Here is a 21,698-nt window from a genome sequence, read left to right as displayed (position 1 = left end):
AATTTTAAAATTTCGCGCCATTCTGAAGTTTTCAAATTTCAAGCCGCGTTTGCACGATCGTCAAAATAGCGCGTTAATTTAATGCGCATTAAGCCTCGGGCAGAAGACCAAAGGGAAAAGAACTTAAAGAACCAGTTCTCGGACTTTCCATATTTTCCAGGTCTCAGAGGATCATTGAATATCCCAAATCCCATGGGAATATCCGGTCTAAGAACGGTGTTTATACAAATTTAATATAGGAAAAGAGATAAAACCCCCTAAAAAATTATAATATTATTGTCTGTGTGGAGTATGTAGGTACGGTACCTACCTGCTTAAAAAATTTCATCAAACCATTTTCTTGATTTCTGTAGGTAGGTAGGTACTACACCTAAGCCTCGGAGTGGGCTTTTTGTGTATGGACTTAAGCTGAGAGGAATCAGGTTAGATTCTAAGGCCAGCCATTCACTATCACGTAGACCTGATCAGCTGTACTTGAGTGCGCCAATGCACTTTTTGGGTACTTTTACATCGGAATAGGACTCTATCTCGAAAAAAAATTTCATTTGGTTGTGCCCCATTCTGCCACTGGTTGATTAAAATTGCTACATGGTTGTCCTCACAAGGCTGAATGCAACCAATAGTAGGCATTGAACCCAGGACCAGGACCTTAACCAGTTGGCTGACATTAATTTTATCATTGTGTTTCAGTATACCTCACTGGTCTGATAATCTTGAGGGATTCACTACTAGTAGGAGCTGGATTTTATGTGAGATACGTGTCCCTCCCTAAACCAGTAAGAGGAGAGCCCTAGGTATAAACCCTAAGAAGCAAGGTAAGGTAGGTAATTGAGGTAGTGTTCCTATTCCTCGTAAGTGCTAGGTTGCAGAGGCTTGAATCCCACCCGTTTATTCTCAGACAAGCTTTCTCCTATCCTGTCCTCTCTTGAAATTTGGGTTATTACTGTTTCATCTATCAAACCTCTTTGGTGGGAGTACAAGGCTTATAAAGAAGGAGATTTAGTGACCAAAGTGTAGTTACAGCTAGTGATGGGTCGTGGGTAAATACCCACTAGGTGGGTAAATAAAAATTGGGTATTTACCCGGGTATTAAATAAAGCTTATAGGTCAGCCTAGTTAGCTTGGTTGGCAGCGCGTCTGCCTTGTAAGCGCTAGGCCGCGGGTTCGATTCCCGCCCGGGGCGGATTTTAACCTGAAGAGATAACTTTCGTTCTCGGAACCTCTATCAAATCTCCTGAAAAAAAAAAAGTTTATACGTAGGTAATGTGGAAGTGTGTCAGGCCGGTCAGGCGGTATCGATGTCATGTCGTTTTCAATCAGTCGACTAAACTGTGGACGCACCTTAATGCGCCTCTGGGTCTGAACTCTGGCAACATCGCATAACCCAGACTATTTTATTTTTCATATGGCAACATTGGTTTTATTTTAAACATGAGTTTTGTGATGGACTCAGGAGTCAGGAGCTTAGGACTGATAAAACGAAGTAGAGATAAGACTGATAAGAGATAAAGGATTCCTTTCTTAAATTAATTACAGGCAATAATTATTATACCCACCCACCTACCTAATTTATAAAAGACTTTAAAGAGGAAATTGAATTGATCGGCACATGCTTCTATTTTCTTCCAAGTACTAATGTTAGTAATGTTAGAAATAAAAAAAATGATTTGATGGAAAACTACAAGTCGGAGAACTAGGTAAGTTAGGGATGTTTTATTTTGGCCTGGCTAGAAATGTGTTCCTATTGCTCCTGTTAGGTTCTTTTTGGTTTTTCAGTTCCTCTTCTTTATAAACAAGAAATGAAAATATGAAATAAATAGCCCAACCCTCAAAAAAAGCTTTGTTAACAACCAAGGTGAAACAGGTTATTTCCTAGTGCACTTTCAAAGCATTATCATATAAAGATGAGAATTAAATGTTTGTGGACACTATGTATTTTCTTCAGTGGACTGAACTCATTAAAAAAAGGGCATACTTACACCTACAAGCTCACAACCCAACCCTTGTCTACAGCCTGTTGAGAAATAGTCTTTTTTATTTATTTATTTCACAACAAAATATGGTCTGTCTCTGAGCATTACTAAGATTAACAAACAGAAACACAAGATGGTAGACCTGAATCCAAGTATTAGTTCCTTAGAATCTTTTGTTTTCTGTTTTGTTTATTTATTGCATTCCTAAATTGATTTGTGTTTCAGAAATGGCCCTGTATATCTCTTGTCTCAAACTGTATCACCCAAAATGTTTGCATCAATGTTACAGTTTCAAATATTTCCATTATCACATTAAATCAAGACCATTTAAATGGTTATTCAAGAAGCAGAACAATCATTTAAATCATCACTTCTCATTAGCATGCATACCATACTTTAGCAACAAAAGTAACAATGGTGATAAATTTGGAAATGATCACATCCACCATTGTTCAAAATACAACAAGAAATCTTCATTCACACATCAGAAATACAAAGATGTGTTACATGCAAAGCAGGAGAAGATTAAAACAACTGGCCTTAAAATTAAGACACAAGGAAAATTAATTTTGAGTGATATCAAGGAGACAAAAGTGAAAATGAAAGAGAAGATGGAGGAAGTCATTGAAGTAAGTCTTCATCAGGCCCTCACTACTTAAATAAAACAACTTGATACTTTTGCAAATGTTTTAACATAATACCTACCTATTGAAAAAAAAAAAGAAAAAAAAAAACTTTAAAACATCTTTCTTGGTCATCACAATAATGGTAACCTCAATGTTGTAATGGAGGACAAAGACATAACATTAACGGCTCAACATGTCTCTAGTACTTAGTTACCTTAGCAGCTTCGATATTATGAAACCCATATCTAATAGAAAATACCCTTTATGCCAGAATAAAAAGTAGGAAAGCCTTAGCCTTTGGTGGGTTAAAAAAGAAGTTTTAACGTTTCTTTTTCAACGAGACGTTTCGACATTGCATGATAATAGTGTAGACGTTGCTTTTGGCCGATCTCCCAAAAATCACGAGGAGTTGCTTTTTAACTGTCGAATTACAAGTGAAAATTTTTATTGGCTTTGGAAATCGAATTCACTGACTACTGCTTGGCAAGGAAAGGCGGAAAAAGATGGTCTTACTTAGCGCTGTGATGAAATGAATACAATGAATAAATTATACTTGATAGGTCGAATGAGTAGGTATTTCTACTTTCATATTTATTGCTATTGTACAATCAACAGGAAAATAAATTCTATGTATATTTTAACGTACATATTACATATAAACATACCAATATATTCTAGAAACTTTTCCCCATGCTTTCTTATTTATTATTATTATTATTTTTTCTGTCAAAATTTCCATCAGATGTCTCAAGTGAAAAAAGGACTTCATGATTTTTTTCTTTTAAAAGGTGTTATCGTCCCGCAAGCGAAGAGAGAAGGAAAGACAGGGTAGAACAAAGCCAGTCGTTGCGAGAACAAACCTCATTCGTCTAGGGTAAAAATCGCCCCGGGCGGGAATCGAACCTGCGACCTAGCGTTTACAAGGCAGACGCGCTACCAACCAAGCTAACTGGGCTGGCGCTATATCTGAAGGACAAATCCATTTACCAGTTCACGATGCCTCGCACTTCGTTCTCAAACAGGTACATTTCATATGCAAACTCTTCGGTGTGATTCGGGTCATATTCTATACCGATGTAGTCCAATTCCAACTGAAACGGACCGTTGTTTTGATCAACTAGAGACAGACCTATGGAAGAGATTCGGTCGGTGTCCAATGGATTTTGGATGTCCTGGATTCGGCCCTTGCTTTGCAAGAAGAACTTGGAGAAGGGAATCTGAAAGGAGAAAAAGAGACATACAGAAGAAGAAGAAGAAAGTTATACATGTGTATCATACTGCATGCAAGATGTTTGAAATCCAGGTGATTTCAGATAATTATACCTAGGTACCTACATACCTACTGCATTGTTAGATTACTAGGTATACCGAGGTACCTACCTACCTGTACTATTGTTAGATTACTACCGAGGTACTTTTGCTGCTATAGGTAGGTAGTAGGAACCTACTCATCATGCGCTATAATTCGCTATGGATCCTGCGAATCTGTTTTCTTGAGATAGGTACCTACTTAGATAATAATTAGGTAATTACAATTAGGCACTAGGTATGTCTATGATCCTACGATACTATTTTCTTTAGGTACAATAATTAATTATGATGTCTATGATTGTACCTACCTCAATCATTGATAAACTATTAAATCACTATTTACGTATTTACGCTTCATAGGTACCTACTATAGTGGTGTTGGCAGGTATAGGGTATGTCCTGTTGGTAGGATGGTAGTTGTTTGAAATAGATAATTAGATATAGGTACCTACCTAATATACTTTATCTTGGGAATGATAGATACCAATATGCTTATGCTTAAAGTGCTTTATGAATAATCCAGAGTTAAATTGACCTACCTTGGTGGCGTAGTTGTCAAGACGCTTGCTTGGTAAACAGGAGAGCGTGGGTTCATTCCAACCAAGGCATAGAATTCCATCCTCATTTATGTGAGAATTTGACCACATGATAATGGGAGCTCCAAGTGTTAGGTGGTAGAGAATGCCTCCGGTGTTAACCTCAGCCTAGTGGTTACCTTCCACTCAAGAATCTATAATATTAATTATTATCTAAGCAGGTATATCTAGGTAGGTAACCTAAAGAAAATAGAATCGTAAGATCATAGATATCAAACCTAATTCATTATTATCTAAGTGTAGAAGCCATGTCCAAGAGTACTCACTGCTAGACTGGCTTTAGAAAGACCTTCGTTGTGATCACTATCAGTGGTCACTATCCAATCATCTAGTGTTGACTCGTTAAACTTCCAGATGACTTTTGTTTCATCTGAAAGAAATATAAGAATGGAAAATAAAACTAGAAACTAGTGATTCAGTGAATTACAGAGGATGAAGAAGGATGGTCTGTGAAGACTACAGAGATTCAGTGAACTGTTGAAATTGCTCAGAAAAAGAGACACCAAAGGACCCCAAATGGTATTCAGTGAATTACAGAGGATGAAGAAGGATGGTCTGTGAAGACTACAGAGATTCAGTGAACTGTTGAAATTGCTCAGAAAAAGAGACGCCAAAGGACCCCAAATGGCCAGACCCATAATTTAATGAGCAAATTCTCTCTGTGTGCTCAACATACTGCCAAGGTTAATCAAAATAAATATTCTGGTATCACTTATGGAATGTCAAACAGGGTCGAGGGTCGTTCCTAGGGGGGGGGTCCTATTTGCTATTTACCCCTGGCTCCTCGAGGGGCCCTGGAAAAAAAAAGCTGGGTACGAGTAGATACCTAATTTAGTAAAAAACTGGGTAGATAGTACCTACATATATGTATCTATGTAGTATTCCTGTTAAGGTCTGTCCCCACCCTGTTAAGGTCTGTCCCCACCCTGTTAAGGTCTGTCCCCATCCTGTTAAGGTCTGTCCCCATCCTGTTAAGGTCTGTCCCCATCCGGCATAATCACCAAACAGGGCCGTTTCCAGGGAGGGGGGGGTCGGGGTCCTGTTGGCTATTTACCCCAGGCTCCTCGAGGGGCCCTGGAAAAAAAGCTGGGTACGAGTAGATACCTAATTTAGCAAAAACTGGGTAGTTAGTATCTATGTAGTATTCCTGTATTTTCCTGTTAAGGTCTGTCCCCATCCTGTTAAGGTCTGCCCCCATCCGATTTTTCCCGAACGTCCCTGTAGGCTGTGGACAATGTAATTTCAATGAGAGTGTTCCCACTATACACGACACGATTTTTGTCCGAACCACAAATGGGAATGTGCTTTTAGTGGAAATTATATGAGGAAGAAGGGGAAGGGTCCATTTTTCGAGCGAGTCTCCGGGCCTGATTAGGAGAACGGCCCTGATACTAGTATGAGGGGGGTTATCACAATAATCAGTGAAAACCATAGATGTAGATATGTATGACATGTATGTAGGTATGTTAAAAACACTTCTGATGGGATATGGAGATTATCATAATAATCAAAAGCTAAAAACACTTATGGTGTATCTTTGTGTATACCTACCCTGTTATCAGGACCCCAAATGGCCAGACCCATAATTTAATGAGCAAATTCTCTCTGTGTGCTCAACATACTGCCAAGGTTAATCAAAATAAATATTCTGGCATAACTTTCTCAAGTAGAGAGATTTATACTATGGGGAACAAATGATATGTCTTTTGCAACTGCATAACTTTCTCAAGTAGAGAGATTTATACTATGGGGATCAAATGATATAAGTAGTATTACTTACTTGGATAAACATCACCCACTGGATCCATATACAATTTGTCTTGAACTTCATCTTTCCACATTTTCACTTCTGACTTCAAGTCTTGAATGCCTTCTTTATACATATGTATCTTTTCTTTTATTGTCAATTTCTTATTGGGATCAAATTTCCCATAACCATACTTGGGATCTTTTTCATAGAAAGTTACTGATAATTGGGGGCTTGTATGGACATGATGTATGAGCTGCACAAGTGGTGAAAATAGTCGGGAGCAGTGTCTCGTGGATAACATTTTGCTTTGGGCTTGACAGAGACAAGATTTGTTGTCAATTTCTTATTGGGATCAAATTTCCCATAACCATACTTGGGATCTTTTTCATAGAAAGTTACTGATAATTGGGGGCTTGTATGTACATGATGTATGAGCTGCACAAGTGGTGAAAATAGTCGGGAGCAGTGTTTCGTGGATAACATTTTGCTTTGGGCTTGACAGAGACAAGATTTTTCGCGATAACCCCTGGGGGGGTTGGTTTTTTTTTTTTTTTTTTTTTTTCCTAAAGAAATGTTTTAGGTACTCAAAAAATTAGAATTATTGGATGAATAATTAATTTTCATGTTGATTTTCCAATGAGGAATTCGTGAAACCAATGCTCTCTTGTAAGAGTAGGATAAATATCTTCTCTACCTTCTTACGAATTTACCAATCAGCTGAATTTGAACTCGGGTTCCCCGAATGCAAGTCAAGTGTGATGACCGCAAAGTCCGCAAATGTGTTCTGTGTCTGATGAGCTTGAAACTTGCGGACAAACCGAACAAGTTACCTATCACGGTATCTTGTCACACGATATTGTAACTTTGTACGTATAGGTACTTCACGTATTTGTAATTCTGTACGTAGGTATCCAAGACCACTTCTTGCGCGAAGTTCAATGACACACTCGTACACAGTGTAGGTACACTTGTGGGTACTTCGTACGAACTGAAAGACATGGAGGTTTGGGTTTTCTACCAATTTTATTGGTGTAAAATGGAGATACCTACCTCGGAAGTGTCATTGAAATTATTTGAGTCTCCGTAGTCCGTACCTACATTACTTTTGATTCTAAGTACCTACATTATTCGATTTTATGGTTACTTCTCCGATTTTAAAGGTATGTATCTTGACAGGTGACGGTAGCCCGCTAGCCCGTCGGGAACATCACTTGCTGCTGGCTATTTCGGGGTGCACTCAACCTTTCCGTGCAAGAGCAAAGTACCTTTAACCCCGATATACCTTATCAACATACAATATAAAGCGGGGTTACTAGCTCCTACGGTCTAAAAAGGGCAAAAGAGGAGAGCATCTTTTCAGATCACCTTCGGCTTGTTCCAGCCCGGGTAAAACTCGGGCCAGAGGCTCGATTTTGCTGTTTAACCAGGTTTTTGGGTCAAAAATGAAGGGACCACGATTTTTTTCCTCTTTATCCAGGTTCGACTGTATCTAGGTACTTGCACTTTTTACCCATGTCTAATGGAGGCATAACCCACCTTACTTCTCTATCAATGTCACACCTGGCAAACCTTATGCCTTATCTGCCTATCAACCTACGCCATTTCCGACTCAGTGATTATTGATTTCCACGTTTCTTTGACCTATACCTATAGGTTATAGGTAGATAGATTTGATTTCATTCATATTATAGTACTTGTTAGGTAGGTATTAGGTATCGTTTCCAATGGTCTGGAGTCAGGACCATTGTATTTCTCTCAACGCATCAGTTGATACAAAATGATGCAATTTACGAGATAGGGAGGGGGGGTGTAACCATTTCTAAAGTATAAACTTATAAAGCGGTACAAGAGTATTACGGCCATGCCAGTAGGTAGTAGGTACGCAAGTCTGCTAATGGTTTCAATAACCTTGAATGGTTGAAAAGCTCCAGGCTGGGATGTGCCTGGCATATTATCTGCTTAACATCTCCGGGGCGTATAAATTAAAGCCAGCTTCATTGTTTTTGCCACAAGAGAACAGCAGGCATGGCAAAACTTACATTCTACTTCTACGGGAAAAATACTAGATATAGCGAGGTCGTCTGGATAAGTAATAATTATTCAACTACATACATATGTAGGTACCTATACCTACGAAAAAAGTATTTGACAATTTGGTCTTGTTACACGCCCGGAAATGGTAGAATTTTCTAGGACCGACGCAGGCAGACGGTTTACTATTAGGAAGATACTCGTACCTATACTCTCTAGTACTGATTTTTTAATTTTAATTCAAAGAAGATCTCCTAGTCCTGTCGTATTCCATAAATTACTTTGTATTTCGATTTTCGAACCATTAAGACCTTATTTACCTAAACTGCTGGGGCAAAGGAATATGTCAATCAGGGGCGAGGCGTCCATAGAAGCAAGGTGAGCATGGCTCACCTTCTTCTACAGTCCTGCATAATAAGGAACTTTCCATCCCTGTTGTTGATCATGAACTTGCTGCATTCAATACAGACCAGGCAGACCTCATGATATCATGAACATGGAGAACATGTCATGAGGAATTCCAGGCGAACAATAGTGAGAATCTAAAGACAAAAAAAGTAAACGAATTAAAAGAGAAGAGGAATCTGTAGACTTTGTAAAGAGTGTGAGGAATGTTATTATCTCTTTGGTTCTTTGAACTTTATAGCTTTACATGAAGTTGTTCAAAGAGATCTCACTTTACAGATATAGGTTCTAAGTGGGTAGAAACTGGATTCTACCTATCTCGTTTAGGAGAGGGACATTTATCCGGTTTCTATAACCCGGCTAGAATCGGGATAGAATCCGATACAGGGATCGGATAATCCGATCCTATCCTCTTTTCTCCCGGTTTCTATCTGGGTTCTACCCGGATAGAATCCTATTTTGGTTACTTGGGTAGTCGTTCAAAGAGATTGCTGGGTCTTCGTGAGAAGGCTTATGACTGGATTACTCGAGGTCAGTAGGTAGTCCAGTAACTGACTTCGGGTGAACACAATTGACGTCTGTAATATTCCAATTCGTTTAGTAGTTTAGTTAGACATTGAAAAAACTCCGTTCCCATTTTGGACTTCCAAGAATATTTCAAGCTATAACCTTAACGCCTTACGTAACATACCAGGATTCATTCTGCCACATTACCTTTGATTACAGGTGGGAATTCCACTACCTTGCTAGCTTGCTACATACCTAATTCTCTGAAGTATCTCGTATAGAAACCGTATTTCCATGAATTTCAAGTGACGCGACCGTTTTATTCACTGAGAAACTAACCACAGAAATGACTGAAATTCGGGAGAAAGTAAAAGAATTTAATGTCAAGTATAATAATTTGAACAATCTGCACTCTCTTCTTGGTTAGGGACTTTACAGTTAGGTACATACCTAATACCTACCTACCTATTTGATCGAGGCATTCTAGCAGGTACCTCATCTAACGTCCTGTCATCTTTGGTCTAAAAAAAAGAAAGAAAAAAAAAAAATAACTACGTTTGGAATTCCTTTCTTTCAAAACAGAGAGGGTGAGAACAGTCATGAATACAGTCATGATATTCATAATCATAACACAGTCATTTTTGTAATGTGTAGTGGTGGAGGTCCTATATTAGGATGGGATAAATCAATGTCATTTTAAACGTACGGGTGGATATATTGGGACTGGTGGATAATTTTAAATAATTTTCGTTTTTTGCTTACATCGAAAAGAGACCGTTGAATCACAAAAAAAGGTTCAAGCTTTCACAAATATCCACTTTGAAACTATCTAGAGATAGATTAGGACCGGTTTTTTGGTTTCGAGGTCCGCCCCCCGCCTTCTAATAATAGTCAACGATCACAACCGCCCTCCCTTGCCTCCTTCGCTTTCATGTGTCCTTGGGATACCAGAAGATACCAGGGCTAGGAGACGAGGCTGGAGGCTAGGGTTCCCTGGAGTTCATCAGGACCAGAACAGGATGACGAGAACCCGAAAGAGGACATTCCGGGTAAGACTGCCTCAGTGGCTTGGTTGTCACGAGATAGGCTTTCGCGTCCACATTTATTCGATCGACGATTGAAACATGTCCAAACTACACTTTGATCTTAAGGTGTGTTGGTGTGTCCATGTCCACACATGGTCGACCGGCCGTCGATCGACATGGACTGACCCGTCCACACTGTCTCGATGACGTTTCAACTCTTTGATCGACGCAACGGCCGGTCGACTATGTTTGGACCCACTTTTATTCAAAAGGCGGAGAAGCGAATTTATCCATAAACATACCCTCACATTCCTCGCTATAAACTTAGTCCAGACTTTCTTCGAACTGGTGGCTACTGGATCATAATAAGATGCACCGAGGCTCAAAGTTTGCCTCCGAAATTCGAGTCTGGTCAGGAAACTCGAAATCCAGAGTGCACTAGAACCCACTAGAGTGCAGACCGTGTGTTCTAATAATAATCACCTGACTGCCAAGGTACAAGGTACCTAACTACCTATACTATACCTATAAAAGTTACCTGTATATCTCTCTGTAACATGTGAGGTATCCTCGCTGGTATCAATGAAGAATGTTTCAGTTCTTTGGTTCTTGGAATTTCTAAAACCTCATTTATAATGACTCTGTCTCTCTGCCAGCTGAGACCAGGGGTGGACTGTGGACATTGGTAAAGGTAGGGCCATCGGCTTTAATAAACGCCCTTGGTCACTGCGACCTGGTTAGATCTTTTGTGACATTGGACTGTGGACATTGGTTTTGTTCTTTGAACCACTCTACTTAAGCCATAGGCGCCTGCTGTTACGTATACGTAACGGTGGAAGAAAGTTATACGTGTGGCACTGTAGTACCTTAGTAACGCAACTCGTGGTGCATGAGAAGCTAGAAATTGAAGGAAAGATGGCAATATTTTGTCGGCGTAGCTAATCATTTCTGTCTATTTTTCTGCTCTCTTGACTTGTTGGTATGTCAAAGTGCTAAGTAGGTACTGGATGACTGGACACGGGGGAAAAGAAAAGACCGCAAAGAAAAGTAAAAAAAAAAAGTTGGTCAATACTTCCGTGTCCGGATCACCATTTTGTCAAATCTCATGTCTCCAGTACGTGGCCACGGCCACTCCTTCAACGTTTGCTGTCTGCAGGTCCGCCAGAGTGCACGGTTCAATAATTCAGTATTAGTTTTTACCATTTCGCATCCAACCCTAGCTCGTCAGGTATTCATTACGAAAGGCACTCTGCCTTCTCCTATCTCGAACATGCCTCTACGATACCTTCTACCTGTGTTGTTCGTATGGTAATTTTGAATTTCATAGTTCATCGTATGCAGGAGCCAGAAGAGGAGTAATTCGGGGTTCTGAGTTGCTGCTAGGGTTCCCCTGTAATACCGGTGGCGTGCTTGGTACATTGAATTATTCCTAGAGCCAGAGGCTTCCTAGAGCTAGAGGTTTCCTAGAGGTAAATCTTACGCAGAGGTTTTTATGGTCTCTTCAGATACTTGTGATTATACAGAACGGCTCGAATTTTTGTCTTCAGACTGTGGGAGGAATGAGAGGATGGTATAAGGTGATGCGTGAGGCTGAAGCTGCATCAATTAGTGGAGACGCCAAAACACCGAGCTTCATTTCTCTGTTTACGCTCATTTTGCCGATTTTTTGTGCTTTTGACACATCCACTAAAATTATACGGTCTACTTTCTTTCTCCATCTACGTTAGACAATCTGGTGCTTTTGGTACATCCACTGTAAATATCGACTTCTCTTGCCTTACATTAGATTTGACATAATGTCTATAAGACGCAGCCTGATTTTTAAAATTTAGTGCTTTTGGCACATCCACTAATTTAAATAATAATCTCCTTCTTTGAGGACGAGTAGATTAGTAGGGTAGGTTTTTCCAAAACCTTCGTGCTGAAGCTAAGAATAAATTACTTTACTTCCTCTTTCCTCAAGGAAAGGAAACTGAAAATAGATATTATTACTACCAACCTACATGTACATAAATTTCTATAACGTGGTGTAGGTACCAAGGTTTAAAATACAATATTCAGGTGTTTCACACCTATAAGCACCTAACTTACACCTAAGCTAGGTAGCTACCTCGGTTAACTATTGAACCTATGCATGTACCTATAGCCTCTGAGCAACCGGATGTGCTAAAGAAACACAACACCTTCCTCAATATTCTCATGTTTCCAAGATTTCACAGTCCGAACAGATGGTTCAGATCTCCTGAAAAAAAGGTTACAGTCCCTTTGAATGGATCAAGTTCTTCGTGTATTTTGGTGTCCGTGTATTTTAATGTCTATCTTTCTACAAAGTGTACAAAGGTCTTCAATTTGGTTATTATCTACTTCTTCCGGGTACCTACTACCTAGTAGGTAGGTACCCTAAGAATAGTCGGGGGTCTCCATCAGCTGAATTCGATCCGAAAACAAGATCACCCTACGCCTACATGATAACATGGTCTCTTGGAAATATACATAGGTACCATAAGTAAACACCCGGTTTGGTCGATAGAACTTCGAGTTTCTACGTAATTTACTCACTTTTCCAGATCGAAACTTACAGGTCTAAAATGTTTTCACTTCATGAAGTAAATATTGTATACGCTAGCTCCCGGTCCAGATGATGTTGATTAGGTCATACCACCACCTGCCTCGGTGGTGTAGTGGTCAAGACGGGCTGGGACCATTGCCCCAACACCTAAGCCTTAGAGAGGGTACTTTTGTTTTGTTTGGGTACTTTTGTTTACAAGATGGCTGCCCTAAGCAGGTGGATTTTCTTTCATTAGTCCACACTTTCGTGGAAAAGCTACTAGTAACCTATTGAAGGAGTAAAGGGACTTTTCAGTCCTATTCGAGCTGTAGAAATAAGCACTATTATATCAGAATGTAGGAGTAGTGGGACCATTGCCCCAACACCTAAGCCTTAGAGAGGGTACTTTTGTTTTGTTTGGGTACTTTTGTTTACAAGATGGCTGCCCTAAGCAAGTGGATTTTCTTTCATTAGTCCACACTTTCGTGGAAAAGCTACTAGTAACCTATTGATGGAGTAAAGGGACTTTTCAGTCCTATTCGAGCAGTAGAAATAAGCACTATTATATCAGAATGTAGGAGTAACGCACGCCATGTTTTATAAGAGTGGAGTATCATGCCATGATAAGCTAATGTTGTACATCCTGGCCATAAACCTACATACACACCTGAGAAGCGATAAAATTATAGTTACGAACATATCAGATTTGAGTATCGAGTTGGCGTCAGTTACTCTATGGAATGTGGGATATGATCGTACATACCGAGATAATAGCTATGATATAGTATCCGTAGCGTAGGTGGATAACTATAGATTTCATTCCATGCTTACAGTCCAATATCGCAACGTTCTCAGGTTCTTGATACTGGTTTTTGATATACATACCCATCGTTTTTTGATGTAGCACCAGGCAGGGATTGAACCTGGATGTCCTGGATCCTGGAGGCTATACTTCGAAAAATTATCTACCCGGCTGATTTGTTCAGAGTTCGGAAATTTGAAGATTCGGATCAGCATTTTTTTTTAATCTTGTAAGAATTTCAAAAATAATAACAACAATGTTAATGTTTTCATTTAATACAAAATCGTACAATATTTTATTTGTGTAAAAGTAGTAAAATTGTAAAAATACAATTAATGAAAAAAGGGAAAAAATCACCTGGTTTTTGCATAAATTTAGAACATGGAAAATCGAGTTCAGGGTGGGTATTTAGGGCTAGCTTTTTTTTTTTTACAACAAAAAAAGGTTTTCTAGGACTTGAAAAATGTCTGCATAAATGGACTTTCAAAGGGGTTAAAATAAGGTACATTATTTCCATAAAACTGGAAGAAGACAAACTCGCAAGAAGATTCAACCAATTCTCTTGACAATCCATTTACGTTTAGAAACTCTTTTCAAACGTCAAGGGGCAGATCGGAAAAACTAAGAACACAAGGTCGGATGGTCCGGTTACAATAAGTACAACGTCAGAACACTATTGAGTTCAATGTGTAAAAATAACAATATTACAATGGAAATTTAATTGACAATCAAGTTGATTTTTGTATAAAACATGAACACAAGCGAATTATTTAATGATTGAATGTATTGATGAAAGTAGGTATGTACAATAAAAAAATATCCATTCTACCTAAAACGTACAATATTTGAAGAGTTTATAAGGAACATGTTTGATCCACTGTAGAAAACAAAATTAAAATTAATAGTAAAATAAGTAATGCTTTTCAATTTACCGATATTTTAATTATTATTGTTATAGGTAAACCTATTTCTACGGACAATTGAACATTAGTGGATTAAAAAGTACAAATACATCATGTTCTTAGATATTTTGAGCTAGACAAATGTAAGATTAAGGACTGATGGGCTGAAATCTGATGCAATAAGTAATAATTATGATGTATGTATTACATCTGATGTAGTAACCTGGTACTTTCAGGAGCAGTAGCACAGACATATTGAAAACCTTTAAAATAGATGACCTTATTGCAATTTTAAGTGCTTAACATAGCTGCTAGCATTAAACATGATTGCTTTCGTAATTAATGACAAAAAAGATTACATTCTTAAGTACTATGAAATGAAAAGATACAGATCGAAGCTACCTCTGCTTTTTAAAAGAGAGAGTTTATAAAAATAGACCTTTACCTTAATTGCAACAATGCAAGGAGTTCTCGTATTCTGATTGGTTCTTTCATTTTGGGTCGATGACTCCTTGCTGCCATATTCATCTGGATGAATCATAGGTCTAGGCCATTTGACATACGTATAAAGAAAATCGGCCTCGTTTTAACACCACCAGTCAAAGCACTTTATTTTTATTTGTTCATGTAAACAATGCAATATTGTCAACAAACAAATCGATGGTACTGACTTCGTAAGAACAGATTATGTTTCAATGATTTTGTAATTTGTATTAGAAGAATCATGTTTACTTAAATCAAAAAGTGTGCCGGACGAAATGAAAGAAAAAATTGTATTTGTAAAGGGGAGATGTTGAAACCAAACAGTAATATGCTGATAAGACCGAATTAAGGAATTGAAATTTTTAAAAATAGGTACATGCTTTTATGACGAAAACACCCAAAAAATTTGACACAATATCCCATTGTTATCGAAAAAATATGTTTGTAAAATGTGTTTGATGGTGTGTAGATAATAGTGAGCTATGATTCATAATTAAATACAGCCTATGAGTACATTTACAAGGCATTATGTCATTTTCAAGAAAACTATCAAAACCACGACTAGGATGGAAAATTCTTATGGAAATGTGTAAGTGCGTGCTGCGTGATGGGCTATTTTCGTTGCTTATAGGATACCGATCCCACTAAAACATCATTTTACCTTTGCTAACAGTGCTGACTTCAGAAGCTCCAGTGCTTTAATGTTAATGTAATAGTCTGTTGTTATTATCTTATGTCAATATTGTCAATTGCCTGTATTGTAAATATGAAATTTAAATACCTAAATTATAAAAAAATCTAGCTTCAGGTAACAACATCCCCCCGAGGTGTTAAATCAAACCTACTGAAACATCTGCTCAAAATTAACATGTAAAAACCTCGGTCACAATAGAAAACGTGAATTCAACCCCTGCTTAGGAAAATCACCGTCCTGGAACAACCACTGAAGAAGGGATTTAAATTCAACAAATGGGAAGGGTTGAGACAAAATGTAGAAAAATGTATAAAGGAAAATGAAATGACTGTCAAACAAAATTATAGGGATATGTACTTAGGAAGTAGACTCTTTGAATCTGTCTTCAGAATATTCAGGCGTTAACCACCTCAACGGTTGGCTACAAGAATGGAGAAACTAGTCAGGAAGAAATGGAAAATTAAAGAGCTTTAATAAACACAAACACTCGCATATTTGGAAATCAAGTTGGAAATGTAGGGTTAAGGAGTGAATGTGTTCAAAATTTCCCGGATTTTCTTGAATATAACAAATTAACAACATTGACGACAAATGACGTAAAAAGGGACGGACACAAATATTGCGCGATTGGAGAATCAACCGAAAGTTCAACAGGGGATATGTTTCGATTCTACAGAAGATAAGATGAATGTCGAATAATAAAATAAAAAGAGTCAAAAATGAACGTCGTAGATGAATGTCAAATCAACAGAGTCCTGAAGGATATCAAAAGGGACAATTATGTCGCTAGGGATCACAGCACCTTTTAACCTTCACGATTAAAAATAGGACAGGAGAGAAAAACATCTGTCTTTTTTGCACACATGTCTGGAGGAAACTAAAGCTGAGACCTGCCAATTTCAAACGTCTTTGCAATATTTTCTTTCACAAAATATCTATCTTTCATGAGGGACCTTTCTTAACATAAAACAAGGAAAAAAGATATGGTGGAAAGAATAGGAAATGTCATTCAAGGAGACAAGAGAGGCTAAAAAACATCTTCAATAAAAGTAGAACCAACCATATTACGAGGTCATATAGACACAAAGAATGGCAACGTGGGAGATTTCGATTTCCAGTTCACATCACGAGAAGTTGACATGAAATCAGTATTTCACAATACAACATTAACAACGCGACATAATGTCTTCTAAAATGACATCAAAACAAGACAGCATTGTGATGAAATATGGTTTGAAATATTGTACACACAAAAAGACATGGGAATGTTATACAAGCTACAAGTGTTTTTACACATCATCATGTACGAAATTCTTGTGTATTTTGAAGTGAAATCAAAGATGAAAGTGAAGAAACTACAAACAATCTACATTTTAGTGTTAAAAATTGAAAAATAATGATACTACCACACATGAAAAAATGTATGAATATGAGAGCATTCAATTGTTGTGATCTCGAAACAATGCATGAAAGAAGATAATGAGAGATCCAGAGACACAATATTCTACAAGGTCCAGACTAACATCTTTGCTACCGAATCTCAATGTCAGTCAAAGAAGTATAGATAATCTCAAAAATCTATTAAACCGTGAAACATTGTCTGACCAAACTACAGCGAAGTCAAATAGTCTGTTTGACAACACAGGAACAAGAAGGATACAAGACAAGAAACATGTTAATAAGAAACGTGTCTTTAATAGAGCATACAAAGAGTAAATTACTCCGAGGCAGCACATGCAAAGTAGACTACATAGGTATGTTACGGATATTAAAACACTTGTCAGAGTACTTCAAGTGTAGATTCAAGATAGAATGCATATTTAACACTTTGAACAAGAGTGCTACACTGCTACACCCATAATACATGAATATCAAGAGATGTAGATGAATGCTAAGTTACTAGTTCCTTATCAAATATTGTTAGTAGATCATATATTTATTTAGATTCAATTTCCGATACTAATGCTTGGGACAGGGTTCTGAGGATGTATGTTTTGCAATGTCAACTCCAGTCAAGCTGGAAGACAATCCAGTGAAGCGAGTCAACAATTGGCAACAATCCAACGTAACGACCCTAATCTGATAGGAAATGCACACATAATCAAGTCATTAGGGACGAAATTGGGAAATATTCACGAAGATAAATTTAATGTGGTGAACAAACCAGAGGTGAAAATAAATTCACCAGAAGAAAACGTAGAAATCTAAAAAACAATAGAGTTGAAGTTTCACAATTTTGAGCAAAATGATGATATTTTCACTTTCCTTATTTGTACTAGAAAGTGTGTGAGACCATTTTGCACTAGTAATGCAGCAACTGGTTGCTATTCAGGTGTAGGGGCAAGCAGCCGTAAAGGTCGGGTTAAGTTTATACGAATCTACGAACTGGTTGCTCCTCAAAAGAATCACTAGTAGCTTCTCAATTGTCTTCTAACGACAGAAAGCGCCTGATGGTTGATTGACTTAGAACACACCTGGTAGTGGTTGCTATTCAGGTGTAGGGGCAAGCAGCCGTAAAGGTCGGGTTAAGTTTATACGAATCTACGAACTGGTTGCTCCTCAAAAGAATCATTAGTAGCTTCTCAATTGTCCTCTAGGGACAGAAAGCGCCTGATGGTTGATTGATTTAGAACACACCTGGTATTAGATAATGTTACAGAACCTAACAGATGGTGATGAAATCTAAAATAAATGACCTGATTTTGAAATGGTCACAAGAAGAAATTTGTACATATCTTTATGGAGTGCTTGGAGGTAGTGGCTGTTTTGTTACATTACAAATAATCACCCTCCATTTAGTTTTTCTGAAGTAGAGATAAGTTTTTCTGTTGGATCGTTCAAGGTAGAGTATTTTCCGTTGACTCATCTACAGTTCCATACTAATCAAGGTTGTCTTTCTATTAGAAAAATATTAGAAGCAAGTTCATGGTCAATAGTCAATACTGATAACAGGAATACGTCTATTCGTAGTACATAATTTTTCAACGCCGGTCTAAACTGTACAGTAGTCTACGGTCTCATGTTGAAATGCACTTTGGGCTTCTGCGCAAGCGTAGATGTATCAAAAAAGGCCGCGAATTGGATCAACTTAAAGTCAACATGAGATAAACTCGAAGGAAAATAGTAAGGGGCCGAGTGAATCACGTGCAACTTCATGTCTTCTGATGAGGTTTTACCCCTTCATGCGAGTTTAATTAAAGTTAGTTGTGAAAGTAACTTCCCGAGATCCACAAATGTGGAGGAGACACCTCAGAACAGTCATACTGCCATATTTACGAAGCAACTAATTGTTTACAACAGTCATATTGCCATATTTACGAAGAAAATATTTACAACAACCATAGTGCCATATTTACGAAGAAAATAATTATTTACAACAGTCATATTTAAAGGTGTGTCCAGTCGTCGACTATGTGTGGACACATCTCAAGAAAAATATTTCCATACATATGTGCAACATTTTTATGAAGAAAACACTTTCCCTGGTTTGATTGAAAACACTTTATGAATGTCCGAAATGAATTCCAAGAATCAACTGAATGATTGTATATTAAATTGTATGTCCGATTGATTTGTATCTCTGCTTCTGCTTGATCCGCGATAACATAACTTGTGAACGCTGAGATGGAGATTGATGAAATTAACATGACACATGCTGAAAAGAAATTGACTGATTACTTCTGAGCAATACGGTTGTCTTGAAACAATATGAATAAACTAAAGGTTGAAGCTCACTACTCACTACCATCACGTTACTTCACATCACGTGATGGTAGTGTGGGCTGTCCTGAACGAAATTGTCTACAATATTATGGGAAAACTTTGAACTACATCTTTCTGACTTCTCATGAGCTCACGTGACGTGATGGTAGTGTGTTTCTACCTTAACACTTCTGCCATAATGGCTTTAAAAAATAAACTTATAAAGAAATAATGAAAAGTATACAAACAAAGAATAATCACAAGAAAATAAATATTTTTCTGTCAATTATTCGACGGACTTTAAATCTGGATGTTGGTGGTTCGAGTCCCAAGTCAAGTCCTAAAAGCATCTGTGCTCCGAGATCCACAAATAAAATTTCTCAGTATCCAAAGCGATCTCTCAGTAAGAGAATGTGTGAGTCAGTGAGACCAAGGCTGTGCTGCGACGATTTGCAAGTGCTACTTTTAGGCGACTAACGGAAACAAGTCTACTGAACACTTGTGAATACAACAGGTTATGGAACCGAATACAGAAGGCAACTTCTCTCTAACAACCACTCCCTCAACACAAAATATCACTCATGTCTGGCGAAGAATAAACACATACGTTGAAACAAGAAGTTATTTGTCAGTTAGCAGTGGTGCTGAAATGAGTTATGCTAATAGGACTGGTAATAGCAAGCTGAAATATTTTAGCATACACGTTATTTTAGCTGAAATATTTTAGCAGTTGGAACCTAAAGAGTTAGCGCCATCCTAAACAAACTGTGAGAGCCTTGAATTACTTAAGTAGTGTTTTTTTGAAAATTTGGAATTAATTATTTACAAGATGGAAACGGATCTTTTTCCAGAAAATTTTTCCCAGATTTGTAAAAAATGATCGGACACTGACCAAAAACTCACTCTCACCTTTAGTACCTACCTAATACATAATACTCGAAATCAAACAATTACATCACATTGGTAATGTGTAGTGGTGGAGGTCCTATATTAGGATGGGATAAATCAATGTCATTTTAAACGTACGGGTGGATATATTGGGACTGGTGGAAAATTTTAAATAATTTTCGTTTTTTGCTTACATCGAAAAGAGACCGTTGAATCACAATAAAAAGGTTCAAGCTTTCACAAATATCCACTTTGAAATAAGGCTAAATTTTTTGTTGCTTCTGAGACTTGAATCCCAGCCCCTCGGATTGCAAGTCCAATGTTCTACTTCTGAGTAACTGTGGAACAGCAAAAAATTGACATTGCTTCTGAGACTTGAATCCCAGCCCCTCGGATTGCAAGTCCAATGTTCTACTTCTGAGTAACTGTGGAACAGTAAAAAATTAACATGTGAATTGTGAACTCTTTGGCCGCAAAGCCATAAATTCACCCTTCTGGTTCCACCTACTTTAGCACTAATGGATATGACTACACAATAAATAAATAATGTAATACAGAAGGGCTAAATTTTTTGTTGCTTCTGAGACTTGAATCCCAGCCCCTCGGATTGCAAGTCCAATGTTCTACTTCTGAGTAACTGTGGAACAGTAAAAAATTAACATGTGAATTGTGAACTCTTTGGCCGCAAAGCCATAAATTCACCCTTCTGGTTCCACCTACTTTAGCACTAATGGATATGACTACACAATAAATAATGTAATACAGAAACCTAGTACTACAAGCACGCTCCACCACTGATCATCTCTTATCTGCTACTAAAGAGTACCTGATAAAAAAGAAAATATCTCTTGATTTATGGTACAATGTCGGCGGGTAGTCCTTTGTTTTTGCCTCTATTTTTGTGAGCATTTCAAGAAATCGAGCCTTCGCCTTAAGATCTTCATCGGAGTCAGGTTTCCAGGAATCTCCTGAGGCCCGGGTAGTCCTTTGTTTTTGCCTCTATTTTTGTGAGCATTTCAAGAAATCGAGCCTTCGCCTTAAGATCTTCATCGGAGTCAGGTTTCAGGTTTCCAGGAATCTCCTGAGGTCTTATGAAGAAATATTTCTCTACGTGTCAACCTATAACAGCCATTGGAGACAAAACAGAGCGATATCTGACTTGGATAATTTTTGTTAATACTATGTAGAGTAGGACGAAAGGAAAACTTCTTGGAAACGCGTAGACTTGAACTGGTCATGTATTGGGTACCGTTTTGTCATTACAACCCAAAACCAATAACAAAAGTAAAAAAAAAAGGAATCTTAATGTTTTCCTCCTAATCTGGTGCCTAGTCATAAACTTCCGCGAAATCCTCATTGAATTATAATTATGTGTGGTGAAAAATGTCCAGTTTTCTTGGGCAATCCAGAACGAAGTTAGTTCACAATTTATTGAGAAAATTTCCTTTGTGTTGA

General features: G+C 37.9%; 2 protein-coding genes across 2 annotated transcripts in view; one reads left to right on the top strand and one right to left on the bottom strand.

The window, feature by feature from the left end:
- LOC103506680 (complex I intermediate-associated protein 30, mitochondrial) overlaps positions 1-6,583 on the bottom strand; it is a 29,350-nt gene extending 22,767 nt beyond the window's left edge. Inside the window, exons 1-2 of the mRNA XM_026821668.1 lie at positions 6,287-6,583; positions 4,757-4,876 (exon numbers count right to left, since the gene is read on the bottom strand). Coding sequence (XP_026677469.1) covers positions 4,757-4,876; positions 6,287-6,557 — 391 coding nt within the window. The 5' untranslated portion in view covers positions 6,558-6,583. The remainder of the gene's footprint in view (positions 1-4,756; positions 4,877-6,286) is intronic.
- LOC103506675 lies at positions 1,181-2,789 on the top strand. Its single transcript, XM_008471068.3, has 2 exons — positions 1,181-1,697; positions 2,199-2,789. The coding sequence occupies exon 2, from the start codon at positions 2,201-2,203 to the stop codon at positions 2,630-2,632; it is 432 nt and encodes a 143-aa protein (XP_008469290.1). The 5' UTR covers positions 1,181-1,697; positions 2,199-2,200; the 3' UTR covers positions 2,633-2,789.
- Positions 6,584-21,698: the final 15,115 nt, after the last annotated feature.

The sequence above is a fragment of the Diaphorina citri genome, unplaced genomic scaffold (genome assembly GCF_000475195.1).
Source record: "Diaphorina citri unplaced genomic scaffold, Diaci psyllid genome assembly version 1.1 scaffold254, whole genome shotgun sequence".
In the NCBI taxonomy this organism is placed as follows: domain Eukaryota; kingdom Metazoa; phylum Arthropoda; class Insecta; order Hemiptera; family Psyllidae; genus Diaphorina; species Diaphorina citri.
The sequence above is the reverse complement of the archived record's forward strand: the minus strand, read 5'-3'. Positions and strand labels throughout refer to the sequence as shown.